At 53.6% G+C, this 21,187-nt stretch overlaps 7 protein-coding genes across 7 annotated transcripts; 5 read left to right on the top strand and 2 right to left on the bottom strand.

Moving 5' to 3' along the window:
• Positions 1-633: 633 nt before the first annotated feature.
• Positions 634-2,112, top strand: CABS01_11847 (uncharacterized protein; the record flags this gene model as incomplete). The annotated part of the gene is made up of 2 exons (XM_060545201.1): positions 634-860; positions 948-2,112. The coding sequence occupies 2 exons, from the start codon at positions 634-636 to the stop codon at positions 2,110-2,112; spliced, it is 1,392 nt and encodes a 463-aa protein (XP_060397066.1).
• An 89-nt stretch (positions 2,113-2,201) lies between these two features.
• CABS01_11846 (GMC oxidoreductase) lies at positions 2,202-4,217 on the bottom strand (the record flags this gene model as incomplete). The annotated part of the gene is made up of 4 exons (XM_060545200.1): positions 2,202-3,021; positions 3,085-3,827; positions 3,890-4,076; positions 4,135-4,217. The coding sequence occupies 4 exons, from the start codon at positions 4,215-4,217 to the stop codon at positions 2,202-2,204; spliced, it is 1,833 nt and encodes a 610-aa protein (XP_060397065.1).
• Positions 4,218-5,142: 925 nt separating this feature from the next.
• Positions 5,143-5,703, bottom strand: CABS01_11845 (uncharacterized protein; the record flags this gene model as incomplete). The annotated part of the gene is made up of 5 exons (XM_060545199.1): positions 5,143-5,275; positions 5,329-5,419; positions 5,481-5,510; positions 5,566-5,592; positions 5,646-5,703. 5 exons carry the CDS (start codon positions 5,701-5,703, stop codon positions 5,143-5,145), a joined length of 339 nt encoding a protein of 112 aa, XP_060397064.1.
• A 1,637-nt stretch (positions 5,704-7,340) lies between these two features.
• On the top strand, positions 7,341-9,637 carry CABS01_11844 (FHA domain-containing protein; the record flags this gene model as incomplete). The annotated part of the gene is made up of 2 exons (XM_060545198.1): positions 7,341-8,447; positions 8,498-9,637. The coding sequence occupies 2 exons, from the start codon at positions 7,341-7,343 to the stop codon at positions 9,635-9,637; spliced, it is 2,247 nt and encodes a 748-aa protein (XP_060397063.1).
• A 1,340-nt stretch (positions 9,638-10,977) lies between these two features.
• CABS01_11843 (uncharacterized protein) lies at positions 10,978-11,568 on the top strand (the record flags this gene model as incomplete). Its single annotated transcript, XM_060545197.1, has 2 exons — positions 10,978-10,999; positions 11,063-11,568. The coding sequence occupies 2 exons, from the start codon at positions 10,978-10,980 to the stop codon at positions 11,566-11,568; spliced, it is 528 nt and encodes a 175-aa protein (XP_060397062.1).
• A 1,149-nt stretch (positions 11,569-12,717) lies between these two features.
• On the top strand, positions 12,718-17,676 carry CABS01_11842 (ABC-2 type transporter; the record flags this gene model as incomplete). The annotated part of the gene is made up of 10 exons (XM_060545196.1): positions 12,718-13,294; positions 13,350-13,801; positions 13,870-13,966; positions 14,027-14,514; positions 14,601-15,196; positions 15,250-15,619; positions 15,671-16,241; positions 16,307-16,671; positions 16,745-16,931; positions 16,985-17,676. The coding sequence occupies 10 exons, from the start codon at positions 12,718-12,720 to the stop codon at positions 17,674-17,676; spliced, it is 4,395 nt and encodes a 1,464-aa protein (XP_060397061.1).
• An 803-nt stretch (positions 17,677-18,479) lies between these two features.
• Positions 18,480-21,067, top strand: CABS01_11841 (uncharacterized protein; the record flags this gene model as incomplete). Its single annotated transcript, XM_060545195.1, has 2 exons — positions 18,480-20,783; positions 20,843-21,067. The coding sequence occupies 2 exons, from the start codon at positions 18,480-18,482 to the stop codon at positions 21,065-21,067; spliced, it is 2,529 nt and encodes an 842-aa protein (XP_060397060.1).
• Positions 21,068-21,187: the final 120 nt, after the last annotated feature.

Raw genomic sequence — 21,187 nt, 5'->3', positions numbered from 1 at the left:
CCATCTCACCTAAAAAGAGCGTCGTCTTCCCTCCACAGCCCAGCTCCGCCATTTTCAGGGCACCGCGCTACTGAAAAAAAAAACACCTGTGATTGCGACCTTGAACGTGGACCAGAAGCTCAGGCGTAAGCGGCATGTGGGTATGGGTCGGCCGCCTCTGCTGTGGGAACGGGACTTTGGTATACTCTAACCAACAGCTTTAGAGTCAGGACCAGGGTCATTGATGAGGGCTGCATTAAGCTATTCTGCTTTCTCGCTAGTGAGATGACGAAGTCCTGGGGCTAATTGTCTTTCGACGACCAAAGTCCCAAAAACATTGACATGGCTGAGATTTTCTTAGAGGTTGTTCGGGATGCCCTCACGCTCTGTAGCATCCGCGTTGCCGTGGCCCTTGCAAGAAAGTTGCCTGGAGGATCAGCATACACAAACGATGTAAGCTGCGTTTGACGCTTCCGGCGCGTGCCTGGTCAACTTCACCCGACGTATGATATATAAGTCGAGAATGTCGGGCTCTTGCCGAGACAAAAGATCACCACTCCAGTTCCTTCAGCATCACGTCTCTCTCATCCTCTATTTCCATCTTTCTAATAGTAATTATACCATTCATTGAGCTCGTTACCCCAAAGCACCATCATGAGATTCGAGACAGTCTCCGGGGCCGTGGCCCTTCTCGCCCTGAGCCACTCCGCGGCCGCCGACCCGGTAAACATCAAGCTCCAGAGTCGCCGTACAAACCTTTCAAAGGCGAAGGCTCTCAGCAAGCGCGCGGCCACCGGCTCAGTCTCCTTGACCAACTGGTTCGAGAACTTTGACCTCCAATGGATTGGTGAAGTCGACGTCGGCACCCCGCCCCAGAAGCAGTAAGTCTTGTAACCCACGCGCTGCCGTCTTTCTCAGTCTCCCGGGACATTAGGCGGAGCAGGTAGACTAACACGCTCAACTCTTAGTATCGTCACCTTCGACACTGGCTCAACGGACTTGATCCTTCCCTCAACAGCCTGCACGAACTGCCTCGTCGCCAAAGAATTCAACGCCTCCTCCTCCACAACCTTCTCTCCCCAGCCCGGCTACAACGTCACAACCGCCTTCGGCACAGGCGGCAAGTCCGTCCCCTACGCCGTCCCGCAAGCCGCGTCCGGCACCGTCGTAACCGACGCCGTGACCGTCGGCAACCTCACCGTCGCGAACCAGACCTGGCTCCTCTGCGACACCTACGCCGAGGCCTTCAACGAAATGCCCAACATTGACGGCATCTTCGGCCTCGGACCCCCTGGCTTCTCCCACTTCTCCGCCGAGACAAACGCCTCCTTCTCCACCTGGTTCTGGACCCTCGCGCAGAACGGCGGCGTCCCGGAACCCCTCTTCTCCTTCTTCCTCAACTCTGGGGAGGGCAGCGCCCCGGGCGAGCTCACGCTCGGCGGCGTGAACAAGGACTACTACGAGGGCGAGATCGCCAATGTCGACTTCAACATGACGGTGTCCTACCTCGGCGGAAGCTGGTTCATCGACCAGCCCGCCTTCTACGTCAACGGCAAGACCGTGTCCAACTCCAACGCCTCGGGCGAAGCGTTCCCCGTTGGCGTCTCCAACGTCGACACCGGCACCGCGTTCCTCCAGACGCCGGACTACCAGACCGCCAAGGATATCTACGCCGCTATCAGCTCCGACATCACCCAGATCGACGAGCTCGGTGTCTGGGGCGCCCCCTGCGACGTGGTCGAGAAGCTCGACCCGGAGCTGACCTTCACCCTCGGCGTCGGCGACAACCTAGTCAACATGACGGTCCCCAAGGGCGCGTTCAACTTGGGCGAGTATCCCGGCCACAGCGGCATCTGCCAGACCATCTTCCTGAACCCCGTGCAGCCTATTAGCGAACTGGCGTCTATCTGGGTTCTGGGTAGCCCGTTGTTGAAGGGGTACTACACCGTGTGGAACGGTACGAACCCGGAGCAGCTTACCTTTGGCGTCGCGAGTCTGAAGGCGAATGCCACTTCCACGAACGGTACTTCGAGCCCGACGGCTACGCCGACTGCTGTCAGCGGTGGGGGCATCACCCGCCCGGCTGGCGTCTTTGCCGCGGTTGCTTTGGCGATGCTTGCTTTGACTTTTTAGATCGAAATGCGTGTTTAGATGGAATGTAATTGATTGATGTGATGTGTATATACGATGGTAGTGAAATAGAATACTTTAGATGATACACCTCAGAGGGCATCCTCTTTGATGAAATCAGCTGCCCGCTCCGCCACCGCATAAACCAGAGACTGGATGTTGGCCCTCGGAATCAAGGGGAAGATACTGGCGTCAACCACCCGCAGCCCCTTGACCCCGTATACCCTGAACCTCTCGTCGACCACACCACCTTTTGACCTAGGCAGCATGGCGCAGGTACCGCAGGGGTGGTACTCACTCTGCATACTGCTCCTAATCCATTCCTCTACGTTATCTATTGTTAGTTCATGGTATCCAGGTTGAAAAACTGTCCCATCACCCTGAAGAAGGTCGCTCAGCGGTTGTGTACGTGCGATAGTCTGTAGATGAAGTGCAATGGATTTCAAGAGCTGTGTATCGAGCGGATGAGAGAGGTAGCGTGGATCGATGATGGGGTGAACGGCTGGGTCGGCAGACTGGATGTGGATCGAGCCTCTCGAAAAGGGGTGCTCCAGGACCCCAAGGATGGAGAGGAAGTTGCCTGGTGACCCCGCCGAGAAGAGCTTGGTCGTATCAGCGGAGTACTGGGGCGAAATGCCGCCTTCAATTGTGAGCTCCTGGGCGATTGCTTCAGATTTGAGGTCTCGGAAGATGATGGCGTGTTGCTCGGCCAGGCCGAGGAGGTTGGTCTTCGGCGAGGGTAGAGACAAGTCCAGGGTAGAGGCGATCTGCTTCAAGGATAAGAGTGCAGAGCTAGCACCGGCAGAGGACAGACGCCCGGTCTTGGTTTGAAGGTACAGGTCGAGCTGTTCTTGGAAGTAGGTTGCGTTGGCGTAGTCTTCGTTTGTAGGTAGGTCGGGCTTCACCGCAAATCTGGAGCGACGATTAGTCATTATATTGGCCATAACTCCGAATACTTGAGATTTGAAAACTTACCCAAGAGGAACATAGACGTGATCCTGTAGATTCTCGCCGATGTTAGGGTTGTCAACGAATACCTCTATCCCGTGGCCTCCCAGGAGTTTCTTGTCTCCCACACCAGAGACCTCGAGAAGCTGGGGGGAGGCAATTGAACCAGCGGCTAGGACCACCTCCTTCTTCACGGTCGCTTCTTTCTCCAATCCATTCTGTGACCACTTGACCCCTTTGACCAAGACTCCATCACGAGTCTTATCCAGTACAATCTTGGTCACCAAAGCACCCGTAACCACCTTCAAATTGGCCCGTTGACGTGCCGGACCAAGATAAGCATTCACAGCGTAGCTTCTCGTGCCCTTGTCGATGTTGAGCAGGTTGACGTAGCCTCCCAAAGCCGCACCATTACGAGGATCGCCGTCGACACCGAGCCCAAGCTTCTCGAGAGTTCGCGGCCAGGCTTTGAGAAAGGGGCTGTAGAGTTGAGGGAACTCATTGGCTATGGGTCCAGTGGTGCCATGAACGCTAGGGTAAACGTAGTCAAGGAAGAGATCGCTCGTCTGCTGGCTCGATGGTGCAACAAACGATTCTGACTTTCCAAAGTAAGGGGCCAATGCCTTCCATGACCAACCGTCATTTCCCAGAGCGCCCCAGTTGTCTATATCTCGCTGAGAAGGGTGCGTCCAGAACATGAAGTTCATGGCGCTGGAGCCGCCCAGTTGCTTTCCGCGGATATGGGCGACGACTTTGTCATTGGCCGATGTCTGGATATGTCAGCTTGCTACGTTCAGTCAGGGTGAGGACCAAAGTTAAGGTAGATGGATACCTGGGGCACTGTTTTGTAGTCCCAGTCGTAGTCGGTATTGCCGTACATGGCGGGAAATAGCCCGGGAGCCAAGACGTTGAGGTCGGTAGAGCGATCCGCACCAGCTTCCAAGACGAGGACCGTCACTTGAGGGTTCTCGCTGAGGCGAGCTGCGACCGTCAGTCCAGCGGTGCCTCCGCCAACGATGCTAACACCACGTTAGAATCATACATTTGAGCTAGTTAGACCTCACAACTGTCACTCACATGTAATCATAAGTATCCGCCATGGTAGTCACAGCAAGGCTCATCCAAATGCTTGCCCAGTGAGGACAAAGTTTCGCGCGCATGGCCGGGCTAGAGATGGAGTGGACGAGGCAATGTCTTTGGGCGAGAAGACATCAGTGAGTTGGGAGTGTGAAGTTATATGCATCCGTTGAACTGCGCCTTAAAAACTACGAACGTTTACCCAGCAGAGCTTGCATTTATTGGATAGCTAATTGTGATCAATAATCAACAGCCTTCCATAGCCTCTTTGCCCGCAGATCCAGTAGATCCCGAAACCAGCGCCATTTTGCACGAACGCTAGACCAAGAGATAGCTGATTCAATGCGTATTACTGCGTCGAATAGCCTAGGTCATGCAATGAAGCCAGCACGATGCAACGCTGGTCATCAAATCTGTATGCACGATGAGTAAGCAAATGTCTTGCGGAACTCCGCAAGGATGGCGAGATAAAGTGACACCGGTCGGAATCCGAGCATCGGTCCGTCTGTAGGGCGACGGTTGTGTACATATGCATACATGTTGGAAGCCTGCATACTGTCAAGTCCACATTTAGTCAGTCGGGTTGGCCAGCTGCATCGAAAGAGGTAGGAGTCGGAAGAACGAAGCCGGACCACCGCAATTTGGCCCCATGGCACCAGCCGGTCCCGCTTGACGGCAAGACACCGTTGTGACCTGTGTCAATGACTTCAAGCATCTGAACACCGCTGTGCTTGAGTTCCCTCGTTCCAACAACCTGATTGATGCGGGCTGATGTCGTCAACAGGTAAGAGAAGCGGCAGCAGTACCGAGACTTGCCTTGGGCAAATGCAAAGAGTCGCCTGTGAGATGCAATAACTTTTATCATGCAGTCGTGATATGCCCAACACCTAAGTATTATACAGATATCCATTTGATGCCGGTGTTGTGGCATCGTGCCGTCCTTTGCAACAGCCTACTAGTCTCCTACATGATGATGTACAGGGTATTTCGAATTGTGTCTCCTTCAGCTTATTGCTGGCGCTTCGCGTAATCGGAGCCGGGGCCGTACATAATGATGGGTCTTCGGTTGGCCCTTCGGAAAGCCTCCTCGGCAATGGGAGAAGCATCGGAACGGATGACACTACCGATGGACATGAAGAAGCTGCGAGGCTGTTAGTCTTCATATGTATGAAGGCCAGACCTGACTTTGCCTACCCGAAAGTTGCTCCTGAACCAAGCATGTATTGTCCCAGGGTTCTCATGATGCCGTTGGGGCCGGCACCGTAGCGCATGATGTTAACGGAGCCTGCGGGGGTAGCTAATTAGTCGATGCGATGCGAGAGAAGGAGGGAGAGTTTGTTACACACCGAAAACGAAGCCCATGACGGATCCAACAGCTATATAATGATCAGCGGCAAGGTAAAAAGGGCTGGTAGGCCAGTCTAGACGTACTTCCACCCATGAGGGCACCCATCTTCACTGCGGAGAGTTAGCTAGAAGTTCTTGTAAAGGTTGTAAGAGGAGGGTCGTACTCTTGTCGGCGATTCCAGGGCCCATGGCACCACCATGTTGCGCAGGAACGGGAGGCATTATGAGAAGAGAATCTGTACAACAGAGAAGACTGTGTGTTGGGTATCAGATGGTGAATCGAGCTCCTGGTGGTGCTCAATACCTATTGTATAGTCAGTCGTGCGATGGGAATCGGTGATGTTTGCGACTGTGGGCTAGGAGGAGCTCTTCCAAATTGCTGCACCCAATACAAGTGGCCGAAGGTCAGCCTTTCCGAGCCGGGTGCCACTGGAGCTTTGGACGAATCGAATCTGGGGAACGGCAGTTATTCGGCAAAAAGACTGAAGCGGCTAGCCCCACCTTTCGAGGTTCGAGCCAGCGCGGAGGTTCGAGGGAAAGGAAAGAGCAGCGATGTCACGGTCACCTGGAGCACAGGCCATCTCACCTTGAACGCCTTACTACGTAGACCCGTTTCTGTCAGCCTGGTCTTTTGATTGGCTGTATGACCTTTCTTTGTGAGGCACCCACACATCTGGCTTTGGAGCATGTCACGTGCCTTGCATCGAGTCTTTGAACAGCGCAGGCGACCACCGCAAATGGAATGTGACGGTGGGCAGGTGAGGGTGGATCCCTACGGCTAAGGCAAGAACAGCAGCCAGCTGGACTGGAGGCGATGACAGCACAGTGACCAGACCAGACCGCCTTCACCCGGATGAGCACCAGTTCCTTTTTTTTCTTGCTTTCTTTCTCTCCTCTTTTTTCTTGTCACTACCACACCTCTTCCCTCTTTCTTTGCTACCTTATGATCTTGTTCATATGAAGATCACATCCTAGCTGGCCCATGGTGGAAAAATCCAGTCAAACACCCAAGCTTTTGGGGGCCTGTGCTCAGCTGAAGTGAACTGAACACTCACACTGAACAGTAACCGAACCAACTGTGGTGGACTGAGAATTTTCCGGTCCCTCGGTCTCCCACCCGCTGACGCTGAACCTTTGAGGCCCTGCTGTTTCCGACCGCCCATGTCCCAGACTCCCAAGTCGGCTCCGGCGCGTGTTTCCGAACGCTGTTTGGCCCGCCCACCACAGGCTCTCCCCCCAGCGCCAGCGGCCCAGCGCTCACCTCACGCACTTACGCTAAGCGCTTAGCGAGACGGGGCGACACGTTCTGTTCTCTTTGCCCAAATCCTAGATTCAACCTCACCTACCTACCCACGGAGACCACCCGATCCGCCGACGACGCTTCCGCTTGAGCCCATCGTCGACCGTGGTGCTCAAAGAAAACCGTCTCTTTGCCCACGTCCTCGACATTGCTGGTATGTCTCTCTTGCCTGTCTGATCCTTTTTGGCCCGGTTTTCTGCGACCCCCCGTCCCGTCGCAGGCCGTTTCTGGGCCGCGCCAATTGGCTGCCCACCCCTATCCTTGCCGCGACATCATCGCTGACTTATTTTTTTAACCTGCCAGCTCAGCCTCATTGCTTTCTACCCTCCGCAGCGAACTCCCATCGATTCTATCTGACATATCTGCGTTATCTTTCGGCGGCTGATCTTTACGATACCCTCCGGGCTGCAGTGCGAATGGTCAAAGAAGGAGCCCCCGACGTCACCTAGACCAGACCATCCATCAATATCGATACCCTACGAGCTGTCATCACCTGCTCGTTCTTGCCACGACTTGCACTGTCCTACGATCCTTACCTGAATCGAACGACGACTTCCCCATGACTGCCGTCGCGAGCCCGCCCAGCTTCCAGCAACTCAATCGACCGGGATGGAATGTTAATGGCGGCCAAAGTCTGAATTCGATGAACCCAGAAGACGTCAGAGGCATGTTCGCTGCGCCTCGGAAGACGCTGCAGCGGAGCAACTCTTCCTCCTCGGTCTCATCTACCTCCTCCAACTCGTCTACTACCACTGTTGCCACCAATGGCTCGCAATCAAATGGCACCCCGGCGTCCACAAACTCTGACATGAGCTGGTCCAGCACCGCCTCGAGAAAGCGACCACAACCCAAAGGACCATGGCCGCCAGGCAAGCCAGAAGGTCAAGCCGAGTTCGGCAGACCTATCATGCGAAACGCCATCAACGGCATCAATGGCGGTTCGTCGCTGCAGACGGCTCCAGGCCAACCGCAAATGATGTCGCAGCAGGGACTCGGGGCAAGGCCCATGGGCGACCCGATGCCTAGCGGGCAGCCTGTGCTCTACCTCTTGTCGCTCAATGGTACCTTTGAACGCAAAACCATCTCGGTACCATTCTACCCAGAAAGCCTCCGCATCGGTCGCCAAACCAATCAGAAGACGATCCCGACTGCCACCAACGGCTACTTTGATAGTAAAGTGCTATCAAGGCAGCATGCTGAGATATGGGCAGATCGCACCGGCAAGATATACATCCGCGACGTCAAATCGTCCAACGGAACCTTTGTCAACGGCACGCGTCTCTCCCAGGAGAATCGCGAATCCGAACCGCACGAGCTACAGACGGGAGATCATTTAGAGTTGGGAATCGACATTGTGAGCGAGGATCAGAAGACCGTCGTCCACCACAAGGTTGCCGCCAAGGTTGAACACGCCGGCTTCATGAGCCCCTCAAGTAACGTTATGGACATGAATTTTGGCGATTTGGACCCCGCAAATGGTGGCATGATGATGCCAGCACCGAGCCCAATGCCCTACCGTGGCAGGACTGGTAGTAATGCATCGATGGCCAGCAATGGCCGCATGATGGCACCCCAGAATATGGCCGGCATGGCCCCTAATGGTGGAGCAGCCCGTGGATTCTTGTTAACGCCCATTACCACGGAGCATATCGTCAAGAGACTTCACGTGAGTGTCCAAACCCCTAGACCTATTGATTGGAGCTAACTAGGTTGTAGAACGAGATGCGCAATGCTCGATTGCAGTCTCAAGACCTCTCCCGGACGGGCCAATTCGTTCACGCTCTCTTGAGCAAAGACGATGTAAAGGATCTCGAGAAGCCGGAAGCCCCCGAGCCTCCGAAGCAGCTTCCCAATGGCAACGCTCTACCCTTCCGTACCGATGCGAAGACCAGATTTTCCGATCCTCCTGCCCCGCCTCCGCAGCAGCCGCTGCCTGAGAAGCCCGATGTGCCTTCACTGAAACGAGGCACCACTGAGCGACCAAAGACTAATAGCACCACCTCGCCCGTTGGACGGGACAACTTGCATCAGATCATTCAGTTGACCGAAGCTTTGAATAATGCAAAGAAGGAGATGGATACCCAAACGGCCCGTATTAAGGATTTGGAAGACATGCTCCGAAAAGAACGGGAGGCACGCGAGCTTGCCGAGGATATGGCAAAGATCCTTGAGGACAGTGCCTTGAAGGAAACCAATGGCGCGCCCAAGGAACACGATACCGAGATTCTCGAGGAGGCTTTTGAGCCGCCCCGCGATACCGTCGACACCCAGGATATCGAGATGACAGATGCCGAACCGCTCTCCGAGGAGCCTGCTCCAGAGACCGCCGAGGATATTGCTGCACGTTTCCAGGTCAAGCTTGACACAATGATGTCAGAAGTGACGGACCTGAAACAACAGATGGAGGCATGGAAGAGCAGATGCGAGAAGGCTGAGACGGAGCGCGACGCCGATCGTCAAACTTTGGCCGAGATGGTTGCCCAGATTCGCAGAGACGAGGAGGCTAGGCAAAACGCTGCTGCTGCGGAGAAGAATCGTTCTCTTTCCCCAGGACGACGCGGCCGGAGCGAAGGACCTGCCGACAAGACAACTTCAGTTGTTCAGGCCAATGGATCCGGTGACTCGACGTCAGCTTCTACCCAGGCAGAGTCACCCGTGGACGACTTTGGTGACAAGCCCACGTTGTCACGAGCCAACACCATTACGCCACTTTCCATACCTCCAGGCAAGCTGGCAAAGGACCAGGCCATGATGGCCGGGGTTCCCTATGCTTCCATGCTTGGCGTGGTAATCCTTGGCATGGGTCTCATGGCTTACATTAACGGCTGGCAACCCGAGCCGACTCCCCGTCATTGACCGCGTCGTTTGCAGCTGGGCACATCTTGGCTCTATTCACTAGACAAGCACTTCAACGTTGGCGTTGCACATACTTATGGCGTTTCTTGCATCGAAAGCGGTCATTCGTTTTCCACCGACCTCTACCAACTCGCTTTTTCTTTCCCTATGTACCTACTACCTTTTCCTTTTACTGTATGAACTGCGAAGACGACGACGTTTTCTTTCCCTTTGTCTCTATTCTCACGGGCAATAGGGACGGCTGGGAGGGAAACAAATGGTTGGAGATGGCGTTAAAGATTTTCTTCCTTTCTGTGGGCTGGGGTCCTCAATCGAGGACGTTTCGATCGCGCTGCAAGCACGGTGTTCTTTTTGTGACTTGGGCAAACCAGGAATGGGAAATGGGATGATGGACGACGACGAACTTCTTTTTTTCACTACACTGGGCACAAAAGAATAACTCAAATTCGAGATGACACCTTTTTTGCTGCAGAAAGACAAATGTGTCCCGCTGCAACATCCCTGATGGGAATACTTGTAGTGTCACCCTTCGGTATGCGGGCGCATTTGCCGCGTGCCTTGCATGAACCCGTCATGCGGCTTCTAGGCCTCTTGACTCGGGACGCAGTCTACATGAACATGAGGGGAAGGGCTGTAGATTACCGGCAGTATGGCAGGGGTGGATTGACGAGATTAATGTTTGCATACAGTACTCAAGGCCGGATGGGAATACAAGGACCTTTTAATCGCTTACGCTCGTTTCCGACGCCAGGAGTCTTGAGGATTTGATCCTAGTCCTAATCTTGGCGAACAATGATCTCAGAGCTGTTGCATCGAATGTCAGACGGCCATTGATGACTGCCGTCCTCCCTTCGGCAACGATGTGCTTAGTCTAACCCCCATAATGATGCTGCTTTGCATCGTAACAAATTGGGCAGAAGGGTGAACACTTTCAAAATACGTGAGACACAATTATGCTGAAGGCCTACCTGCCTTACCACAGACAGATTCCAGATAAGAGGTGCTACGGAATGGAGCCCCAATGAAGGCCCGGCAACATTTGTGAAATGAAGCATTCCAGTGCCCATCACCACTTAAGTGTTGACTCCATTCTCCCCGACAACGCACATGTCAAACAAACAGTCAATAACCTTTTCAACTAGTTCGATGTCTACGACTTCGTCCAGGAGCCGTTCTTGACGATAATAACGACTTTTTCCTTCCCAGTGTAAGCGCTCGTTGTGATCCACTTACCATCGAAAGACGAAAGCTCAGTTGCCCCTCATTTTGGTACTACGGCTTCAAGATATCATTCCCACTAGGTCAGAAACAATCAGCGCGCCTACGCTTCTCTAAACGCCATGAATTGGGCAGATCATTTTGGTAAGCTAAACAGCTCCTTCCCGAAGTCACCTTAAATTTCAAGACTTGCTCACTGAATAACAGATGGGCATGGCCGCTCCTTCATCTACGAAGAAGACGTCCAGCCCATGAACCAACCTACACGACCCGCTAAGCCGAAATCCAACCCTCAACCTCGTCGTCCACCTCCACCCCCGCCAAAAAGATCAACAGACCCTCACGAAAACATCCACGCCTGGCTCTCGGGCGTCACGATCGACGAGGAACATGTACCCCTCGCATCAGACATCTTTCATGCTCTAGGCCAGATCCAAGGTCAGACGAAGGAGAGCCACCAAGCACCACCGGTGGACAAGCAGCAGAAGCAGGCAGAGACACAGACACAGAGACAGGCCGCCGGTCCGACGGTGACTGTCCACACCATGGGCCCGGGGTTCATCGGCCGCGCTCCGGCGTTTGGGACGTCTGAGTTCTTTGCGAATATGGTTGTTGTGGGGATTCTGTTGCTCTTCGCGCCGGGGTTCACGATTCTTGCGGCGGGGGTGTTTTTCACGTCGAGGGTTGCGGAGAGGTGGGCTGGACAGGACTGAGGGTTGGTTGTACGTGATGCTTGAAACGATTTTTGATGGTTCATGAATGTAAAAGAAGACTATTATGATTTGGAGACATGTTATGCTACAATGTTGTTTTAGGAATTGCCAGATTCAGTGTAGTTGAAGGATGGAAAGGGGAGTTGGGTTTGCGGTGGAGGATGCTTTCTATAGGTCCTAAGCAGTTAGATAGATGGAAAGGACGAATCTTAAGATGCTTGGAAGTATGGAAATCTGCATGATGCCGTCCTCTAGGTTGAGTGAGTTAAGTGGCCGAACGTGGCTTTCCATGACGAGATCCGGGGCTGAGTGGCATCAACGCCGGAAATATGGGGCACATCGGTCTCTACACCGGGCGATCGGCATGAATCTCGTCCCGTCGGTTAAGCCGTGGCCCAGCATACTTGCTTGTATTCCATGAATCCGTAAGGAATGATAAACGTAGGCCCTCGAGGCGGCCTAGCTCAAGGTCTATCATACCGACTGATGGCTGCGAGGAACACCTTCGCTTTGGCAGTTCGCACTACCCCAGAGTCGGACGTCTACAGGTCCGAGCAGTCCAGCCCCGAGATCCGAAAGTTATCCATAATTCCAGACATGCTTAAGCAGCTACCCTGCTAGACAGAAGGGGAACCTCCCGTCGGGGATGCGAGATTAGACAACTGCATGGTGATCCTCTTTCGCGTCGGGTTCGATGCCCCGTTTTAAATTGTGCCGCGTCCTTTCGGCCTCCCGCGGCAGCCCGAGCGGCATGGGTTCGACATCACAACCACATTTCTATAGCGATCCGTAATGACTTGACCCAGAGAAATGCGGCTTGGCGAATATTCGTATGGAGAGTGGGCAATACGAACATTACGAAGCGGCCGGCCGCCCGTACTGGCAGTCCCAGACTACTTCCCCACATGAGGCGCAATGCGGATGACCGCGGGCGTCCGCACTTACATAGGCTGCGATCCGAGTTGTCGGGATGATGCCTTTCATGTATTGAAAATTTGCTCAAAAGATAGATAGAAGAAGATATGTAACTCTAAGTCAATGGTTCGTCTGATATCCGTTCACTGCAACCTCATCATCTCATACCACTTGACACCAAACTTTACTGCAGACTCTATCCCACAATAGAGCCTGTCGACAGCTGCTAAGACCATGACAACAGGTGATGAGGCCGACATCGAGATGGCGTCGACCGATCGAGTCTCGGGATCTTCATCATTGACAGCAGCCGACGAAACGATAAGAGAAATCGAACAACTAGCACGCCAAGTCACAAACGCATCACACATCCACGATGCCAACACGCACTACGATGTCTTGAACCCACCCAAGAACAGCTACCTCGACCCGAATTCCTCAAACTTTGACAGCGTAGCATGGACGCAGGCGTTTATTCACCTCTTCGAATCAGATCCCAACTCAGCACCCAACAGGAGCGCGGGCGTCGCATTTCGCGACCTTAATGTCTTTGGGTATAGCTCTGGGACGCGGTACCAGAAGAGCACGGGAAATATTGCGTTGAGTATGGTATCTGATCTTGTTGGTCTTGCCACGGGGAGGTCGAGGAGACGGATCGATATTCTGCGGGACTTTGAAGGCCTTGTTGAGCCTGGGGAGATGCTGCTCGTGCTTGGTCCGCCTGGATCGGGGTGTTCTACTCTTCTCAAGACGTTGGCTGGTCAGACTGAAGGTTTGAACGTCGCCCAAGACTCGTACATGAACTTCCGGGGTAAGCCAGATTCTTCGTACAGAGTTCAGCAATATCATGTCTAAACAAACACCAGGAATCGAACCAAAGCGCATGCACGACTGGTTCCGCGGCGACGTCCTCTACAACGCCGAGGTAGACGTCCACCTCGCGCCCCTATCCGTAGGCGACACCCTCGAATTCGCCGCCCGCGCGCGAGTACCCTCCCGCGTACCCGGAAATCTCACGGGCCAACAGTTCGCGCGCATCATGCGCGACGTGATGATGGCGGCCTTTGGCATCACGCACACTGTCAACACCAAAGTGGGCGACGATTACGTGCGCGGGGTCTCGGGCGGCGAGCGCAAGCGTGTGAGCATCGTCGAGGCGGCGCTGACCGGTGCCAAGTTCCAGTGCTGGGATAATAGCACGCGCGGACTGGATAGCGGGAACGCGATTGCGTTTTGTCGGAATTTGAGGACGCAGAGTGATTTGTTAGGGGTTGCGTCTGTTGTGGCGATTTATCAAGCGCCGCAGTCTGCGTATGATGTAAGTGTGATTCTTGGATGGCTATGAGAGAGGCATTGATGGGACCATGTTGTTGACGTTCTCGGTAGCTGTTTGATAAGGTGACGGTGGTGTATGAGGGGAGGCAGATCTTCTTCGGCAAGATTGGTGAAGCGAAGCGGTACTTTGAGGAGCTTGGCTTCCAGTGTAAGTGTCTACTCAATGCTCTTCGCATCTGATCTTCGTTCTGATGTGGAAATAATACAGGCCCCGAACGGCAAACCGTCCCAGACTTTCTCACGTCGATGACGTCTCCGAACGAAAGAAAGACCCGACCAGGCCACGAACACCGCGCCCCTCGAACTTCTGAAGAGTTCGCCGCGAGATGGAAAGCATCCAACCAGCACGCAGGCCTCATGGCAGACATCGCAGCTTACGATAGCAATCACTCTTCAAAGGACCGCCTCGAAGCGTTCCAGGACAGCATCAAAGCTGAGAGAAGTTCATGGCAACGACTCAAGTCGCCTTACATGATCACATATCCGAGTCAAGTCAAGCTATGTCTTTGGCGCGGGTGGAAGCGTCTGGTTGCCGATCCTGAGTTCACGCTGTCTTCTCTAGTGTTCAACATCATTGTTGGCTTTGTGCTCGGAAGCATGTTCTTCAACTTGAGGCAGGATTCGGGGACGTTTTACTATCGCGGTGGGCTCATCTTCTTTGCTCTGTTATTCAATGCTTTTGCTAGTGAAATGGAGGTTAGTACACATCATCCAGTGGTGATAGGAGATTTTGGTCTGGAAATCCGTGACTCGCTCCGATCTTCAAACTCACAATGACCTAGGTCCTCACATTATACACTCAAAGACCCGTTATCGAGAAGCACAATCGATACGCCCTCTACCATCAGTCTGCGGAAGCTATCTCAAGCTACATCACCGAGTTACCATACAAGATCACCAACGTTTTCACGTTCAACTCGATTCTCTACTTCATGGCAAACTTAAACCGCGAGCCCGGGCCCTTCTTTTTCTTCTGCCTCGTCTCCTTTCTGGTGCTCCTCGCCATGTCGGGCATCTATCGCACCATGGCATCCCTCGCACGCACTTCACATCAAGCCATGGTCCCCGTCACTCTCGTCACTATCGGCGTAATGATGTATGCCGGCTTCACAGTACCAACAACGTACATGCAGGGGTGGTCGCGCTGGATGGGCTATGTCAACCCGCTCTCTTATGCGTTCGAGGCGCTCATGGCTAATGAGTTCCATGGTCGCCAGTTCCTATGCGCTGGGCTCGTGCCGTCTGGCCCGGGCTATGATGATCTCTCTATATCTGGTCGCACCTGCGCTGTTGTGGGCGCCATACCGGGCTCAGATATGATAAATGGCGATAGGTATATCGAGCAATCTTTTGGGTACTTCAACGATAATAAGTGGAGGTGAGTTTGTGGTGATAACCGAGTGTTTTGGGATTTCATCTGACCTATTCAAGGAACGTCGGCATTCTGTGTGCATACGTCGTGGTATTCTTCATCACGTACATCATCACTGCCGAGTACGCCAAGCCACCCAAGAGCGAAGGCGAAGTTCTTGTCTTCCGACGTGGCAAAGTACCTCCCGCGATGGACCGGAAAGACCTAGCAGACGAAGAAACTCAATCCCGCAATGTGACTCTGACCGAGAAAGTTCATGCCATGCCGACAGATGAGATGTTGGAGAAAAGACCAAGACCGAGTGAGTGCGGTAAGCCAATCTTCCACTGGGAAGATATCTGCTACGACGTCAAGATCAAAGACCAGAACCGGCGCATCTTGGATTTCGTGGACGGCTGGGTGCAGCCAGGTGTTATCACAGCTCTCATGGTATGTGTTCTTGCTTACAAACCCCCTTGTTCATCTCTAACTTTCAAATAGGGCGCCTCTGGTGCTGGTAAAACAACACTACTCGACGCTCTCGCGGCTCGAATCACCATGGGCGTGATATCCGGCGACACCATGGTCAACGGCCAAACAACAGACAGATCATTCCCAAACCGCGTTGGGTACGTCCAGCAGCAAGACGTCCACTTGGACACCATGACCGTTCGAGAGGCCCTCGAGTTCAGTGCATTGCTGCGTCAAAATGCCGAAACCCCTCGCGAGGCAAAGTTGGCGTATATTGACGAGGTAATTGAGCTGCTCGACATGCGCGACTTTATAGATGCAGTGATCGGAGTCCCTGGGCAGGGACTCAACGTTGAACAGCGCAAACGTTTGACGATCGGAGTCGAGCTCGCTGCTAGGCCGCAGTTGTTAGTCTTTCTGGATGAACCTACTTCGGGGCTTGATTCTCAGACGTCTTGGGCGATCTGCGACCTGATCGAAAAACTTGCAAAGAGCGGCCAGGCGATTCTGTGTACTATCCACCAGCCGTCTGCCATGCTTTTTGCCCGTTTCGATAGGTTGCTTTTGCTACAACGCGGGGGAAAGACTGTCTATTTTGGAGGTAAGTTGCTGTTGTCGTTGTTTTTGCTCCCTTCCCCAACAAGCTTTTCGCTTACATGTGCGCAGATATTGGCAAGAACGCCAAGACGATGATTGATTACCTCGAACGCAACGGCGCATCGCCATGCCCTCCTGATGCCAACCCCGCAGAGTGGATGCTGAAGGTTACCACGCTTTCCGAGGACGGACCGAATTGGTATGAGATTTGGCGCTCATCTCCAGAATACCGCGAGGTGAAGAATGAGCTTGGTATTCTGCGTCAGCGGGCCCTAGACAAGCCCATAGAACGAATCGGAGATGATGATGTCGCCGACCAGGAGTTTGCCTCGTCGTTCTGGACTCAGTTCAAACATGTCTTTCTCCGTACAGCAAGGCACTTTTGGAGGTCTCCGGTGTACATCTGGTCAAAGCTTACTTTAACTATTCTTCTGGTAAGATGCCCCTCTTGGTGATTCCTCATGCCGCCTAGGTACCTCACCTTCCGTACTAACTCAAATTACGTAGGCGCTCTACATTGGATTCACGTTCAAGTCGGACAATAGCTTGCAAGGCCTGCAGAACCAACTTTACGCCTTCTTCATGTGCCTCACGACTGTCAACGAGTTCAGCAAGCAGATCATGCCCATGTTCATTCCACAGAGAGCTCTTTACGAAGTACGAGAGAGGCCGTCTCGCGTCTATCGATGGACCAGTAAGCATCCTCATCGTGGGCATTCTGCATTAACGAAGCTAACCAATCTGCAGCATACTTCCTCTCTAACATCGCAATCGAGATGATCTGGAACACCATCGCCGCAGTCATATTCTTCTTCTGCTGGTACTATCCAGCCAAATTCTACCGCAACACCACCCCCGAAGACGTCACGATCCGCGGCTTCACCGTCTTCCTCTTCATCTGGATGTTCTTCCTCTGGGTCAGCACATTCTCCCAGCTCGCCATCGCTGCAATCGAGACAGCAGACCTAGCCAGTATCCCAGCCAGCTTGTTTGCCATCCTCTGCATGTCTTTTTGCGGCGTGGGCGTCATTCGCGCCGACCTACCCGCCATATGGAGCGACTTCATGTACTGGGTCAGTCCCATGACGTATCTCGTAAGTGGTGCGCTGTCGACGTGTCTGCATGGCTCCAAGGTCGTTTGCACGGCAAAGGAGATCGTGTCTGTTCCGACTCCGATGAACATGACGTGCGGCGAATTTCTGGGCCCCTTTGTTCAGCGCGCTGGTGGATATTTGGTGGATGCTGCGGCGACGCAGACGTGTGGGTACTGTCGTATGAATACCACGGATGATTATCTTGCGACTTTCGAGATAAATTACGACGATAGATGGAGGAACTTTGGGCTTTTGTGGGTGTATGTTGTGTTCAATGTTCTTGCAGCGTGTGGTCTCTACTGGCTCGTTAGGGTGCCCAAGGGGCAAGGGGTTGAACGGAAGTGAACTAAGAGGTTGCGCTGAGATCAAGGCGGTGTTCACTTAATGTGTAAAACAAGCATGGAATGGCGTCATTTTCATCTAAGGTACGAAAGATAATTGTGTAATATCTAGACATGGGAGTTGTTGGAGTTGAGAAATTTCAGGTACTCATTTCGACATGAACAAGAGAAAAGCCGGATGAGTCTGCAAGCTCCCTCTAATTACCAATCCACGTCTTTCACGACAAGGCCATCCAGTCACCTGAAGAACAAGCCTCTGAGAATGAATATCCTAGTGACTTTCGATCGAGCATATTCACATCGGTGGGAGAAATATGGGAATGATTTCCACAGCTGCAGACGTGGGACTTGTGAGAGTTGAGGGCACAGTACACAAGAAGTAGTAAGCGGCGTGCTCACAGTGTTGACGCGCAGGGATCCGTGACAACCGGGTAAGCCCTTTCCCGGCCGCCACGTTGTGGACCCCCGCCTCGTGAAGAAATCTCCGGGGCCCCGACTCCGGGGTAAACCACTTCTTCGGTCCCCTTCAATCCTGGTCGCATTCTATGTCGGAATTGCGAGTAGCTAAGAGACCAGCTATTGCCCCACACATCTTTACTTGGTGAATGTCTATTCGAGCTGTTGGAATAAGTAGGCGAAGCCAGAGGGATGTGGATACATCCAGAATCCCATCCCAACCGTGGTCCATGCCAGCGCCGTCTTCCCCAGTTTCTCCAAATTTGAGGTGCTATCAACCTCATCTGAGTTGAGGACCACACTCAACAGCCAAAAAGCTTTGTTTCCAAGGAGAAGCTGGCTTCTAATACGATGCCGACTCTACCGCTGGTCGGCCCAGCCGTCAACTCAACTAAGCCCTTTGGCCGACAGTCACCGCCACACGCATCATGGCACGGCTTCACTCCCGGCCGACGTAGCTACGCCCCCGACGCCTCCATCGTGCTCGTCGGAATCCGAGGCACAGGCCGCTCAACTCTCGCCGTGATCGCGGCCAGCGCTTTAGGGTTCCGCTTACTCGACGCGGACCAGCAATTCTTCCAGATGACGGGCCTCTCACGAGCCAGTTACAAGACACAGCACGGTACTGCTGAATATCGAAGGGAAGAGCTGAAGCTTCTGCATGCCATGCTATTCGAGAATCCGACAAAGTCTATTATTGCGTGTGGGCCAGGAGCTGTGGAAGAGACGGGGCAGGCGTGGCTTGCGGAATATGGACAGACGCATCCTATCATCTATGTCCTGAGAGATGCGGAAGACGTGAAGGAGCATCTCAAGGTATGGGATACTGAGGCTATCACACGACTCTTTCAACTTAGTGGTCCAACGCATCGATCGATATCCAACTTTGAATTTTACAACATTTCAGATACCCTAGGGAAGGCCTCGGGCGAGCTCGCCACTATCCCCGGCCACCAGTCACCGAGGTCTCTTGCGTTAAAGCGGGTGGAGTACGACTTTCTCGGACTCATTGACAGCATCATGGAAAGCGACAGGCAGGGCTCGGAACGGTACCGTGCCACCGAGGGCTCTGCTTCATTACCACTGGAGCGCCGGCCATACACATATTCTCTCAACTTGCCAATGTCATTGGTAGAGACCGCCGGGGCGGAGCTTCGAAATATCACGACAACAGCCGATGTTGCGGAACTAGTCATCCCTGTGAGGGAACTACAGGCAACGTCGGCCGATTTCGATGATGCAACTGCGAATCGCGTCTGTCGCTTGCTCTATGCCGTCAGGAGATTCACTCGTCTCCCTATCATCCTCAATCTCGAACTCGAATCCTCATCTACTGGCATAATGAGCGGCTTCTCGCAAGAACACGCCTCCGCATACTACCTTAGCGTTCTAAACCACGGCCTCCGTCTCGCTCCAGAGTACCTCTGCGTAGATCTCCGCTGCGACGAGAACATCATCCGAGATCTAGTCGCAAGTAAAGGAACAACAAAGATCATCGCCCACTACACCTGCAACTCCCTCTCTCCAAGCGGCTGGCGGAACCCAGGTCTGGAGGACAAGATGAGGTTGGCCGAGGACCTGGGCTGCGACGTCGTCCGAATATGTCGCGAGGCAAAGTCAACCAAGGACAATTTCGAGATTCAGCACTTCAAGCATGGCGCCGGCAAGCCCAGAGATGTGACGATCCCGCTTATTGCGTACAACACAGGCCGCCTCGGCCGCATGTCCTGCTTCATGAACCCGACCTTCACGCCGGTCACCATGAACTTGCTTCGGAGACTGGCACCAGGCGGCTCGCCTCATTGCCTCTTGACGATCCACGAGGCGCAAAAGGCACTCTACTCTTCCTTTCTCCTAGACCCGATGTACTTTGGCATCTACGGCACCAACGCATCCACAAGTTTGTCGCCAAGCATGCACAACCCCGCCTTCAAATTCTGCGGTATGCCGCACGAGTACAAGATCTTTCACCAGCCTACCCTAAATCACCTACGTAAGCTCATCTCCGACGAGAACTTTGGAGGCGCGAGTATCACAGCTCCCTTCAAGAAGGAGGTCTTTGCCATTGTCGACTTCACGAGCCCAGAAGCCAGGGCCATTGGCGCCGTCAACACGCTGGTGCCTCTGCGGTCGCGGAACATTGAGTCTTTGCTTGATCGCAACAGAGCTGGCCCAGTCGTTGCTCTGTATGGCGATAACACGGACTGGATCGGGATACACACCCGCATTCGGCACAACCTGTCTCCCATCAACGGCGTCAAGAGGAGGACAACGGCGCTAGTTGTGGGTGCGGGAGGTATGGCTCGTGCAGCGATATACGGGCTTCTGAGGCTCGGTGTCCGCACCGTGCTTATACACAATCGAACGACGAGGACGGCTGAAGAGGTTGTAAGGCACTTCAACGGGTACCGATTCACGAGCGACGGGGCATCGACGCCGACGGAGGTCAACGCCTCGCCGAAAGTTGACGCTCCTCCAAACAGTCCCACGATCCGTGTTATAGAATCCAAAGATGATAAGTGGCCAGACGACGCTGACTTTCCAACCATTGTGGTATCGTGTATCTCCACGCGTGAGATCGACGGGGAGTCGTCGGCTGATACGAGTCTGCCTCCGGGATGGCTGGCTAGTCCTACAGGCGGAGTAGCCATTGAGGTAAGTTCGATATCTGCAAACGGATCAAATGAGGTGACACTGCTAACATACATTCGCAGCTATCGTATACGCCTCTGGAAACACCTCTCCTGAAGCAGATCCGTGGCATGAGCGACCAGGGGTGGATCGCCGTCGACGGCCTAAGTGTTTTGCCGGAACAGGGTAAGAGACAATTTGAGCTTTTTACAGCACGCAAACCTCCGATCGAGATGATGCGTGAGTTGATTTCGCGAGCGTATAAGGAAAGGCTTGCAGACGGGGGCAAGATGCCAACAAGAGGGTAGCAATCTTGGCATGGTTAGCATTCATGTGAGCGTAGCGTTTCAATGATGATATTTTCTTCACCACACTTGATTATGAGCAGTCGATGGAATTATTCACTGGTAGAATGGTATGTGCAGTCA

Source organism: Colletotrichum abscissum (genome assembly GCF_030869225.1).
Source record: "Colletotrichum abscissum strain IMI 504890 chromosome Unknown Scaffold_34.1, whole genome shotgun sequence".
Taxonomy (NCBI): domain Eukaryota; kingdom Fungi; phylum Ascomycota; class Sordariomycetes; order Glomerellales; family Glomerellaceae; genus Colletotrichum; species Colletotrichum abscissum.
This window is presented reverse-complemented; position numbering and strand designations above follow the sequence as displayed.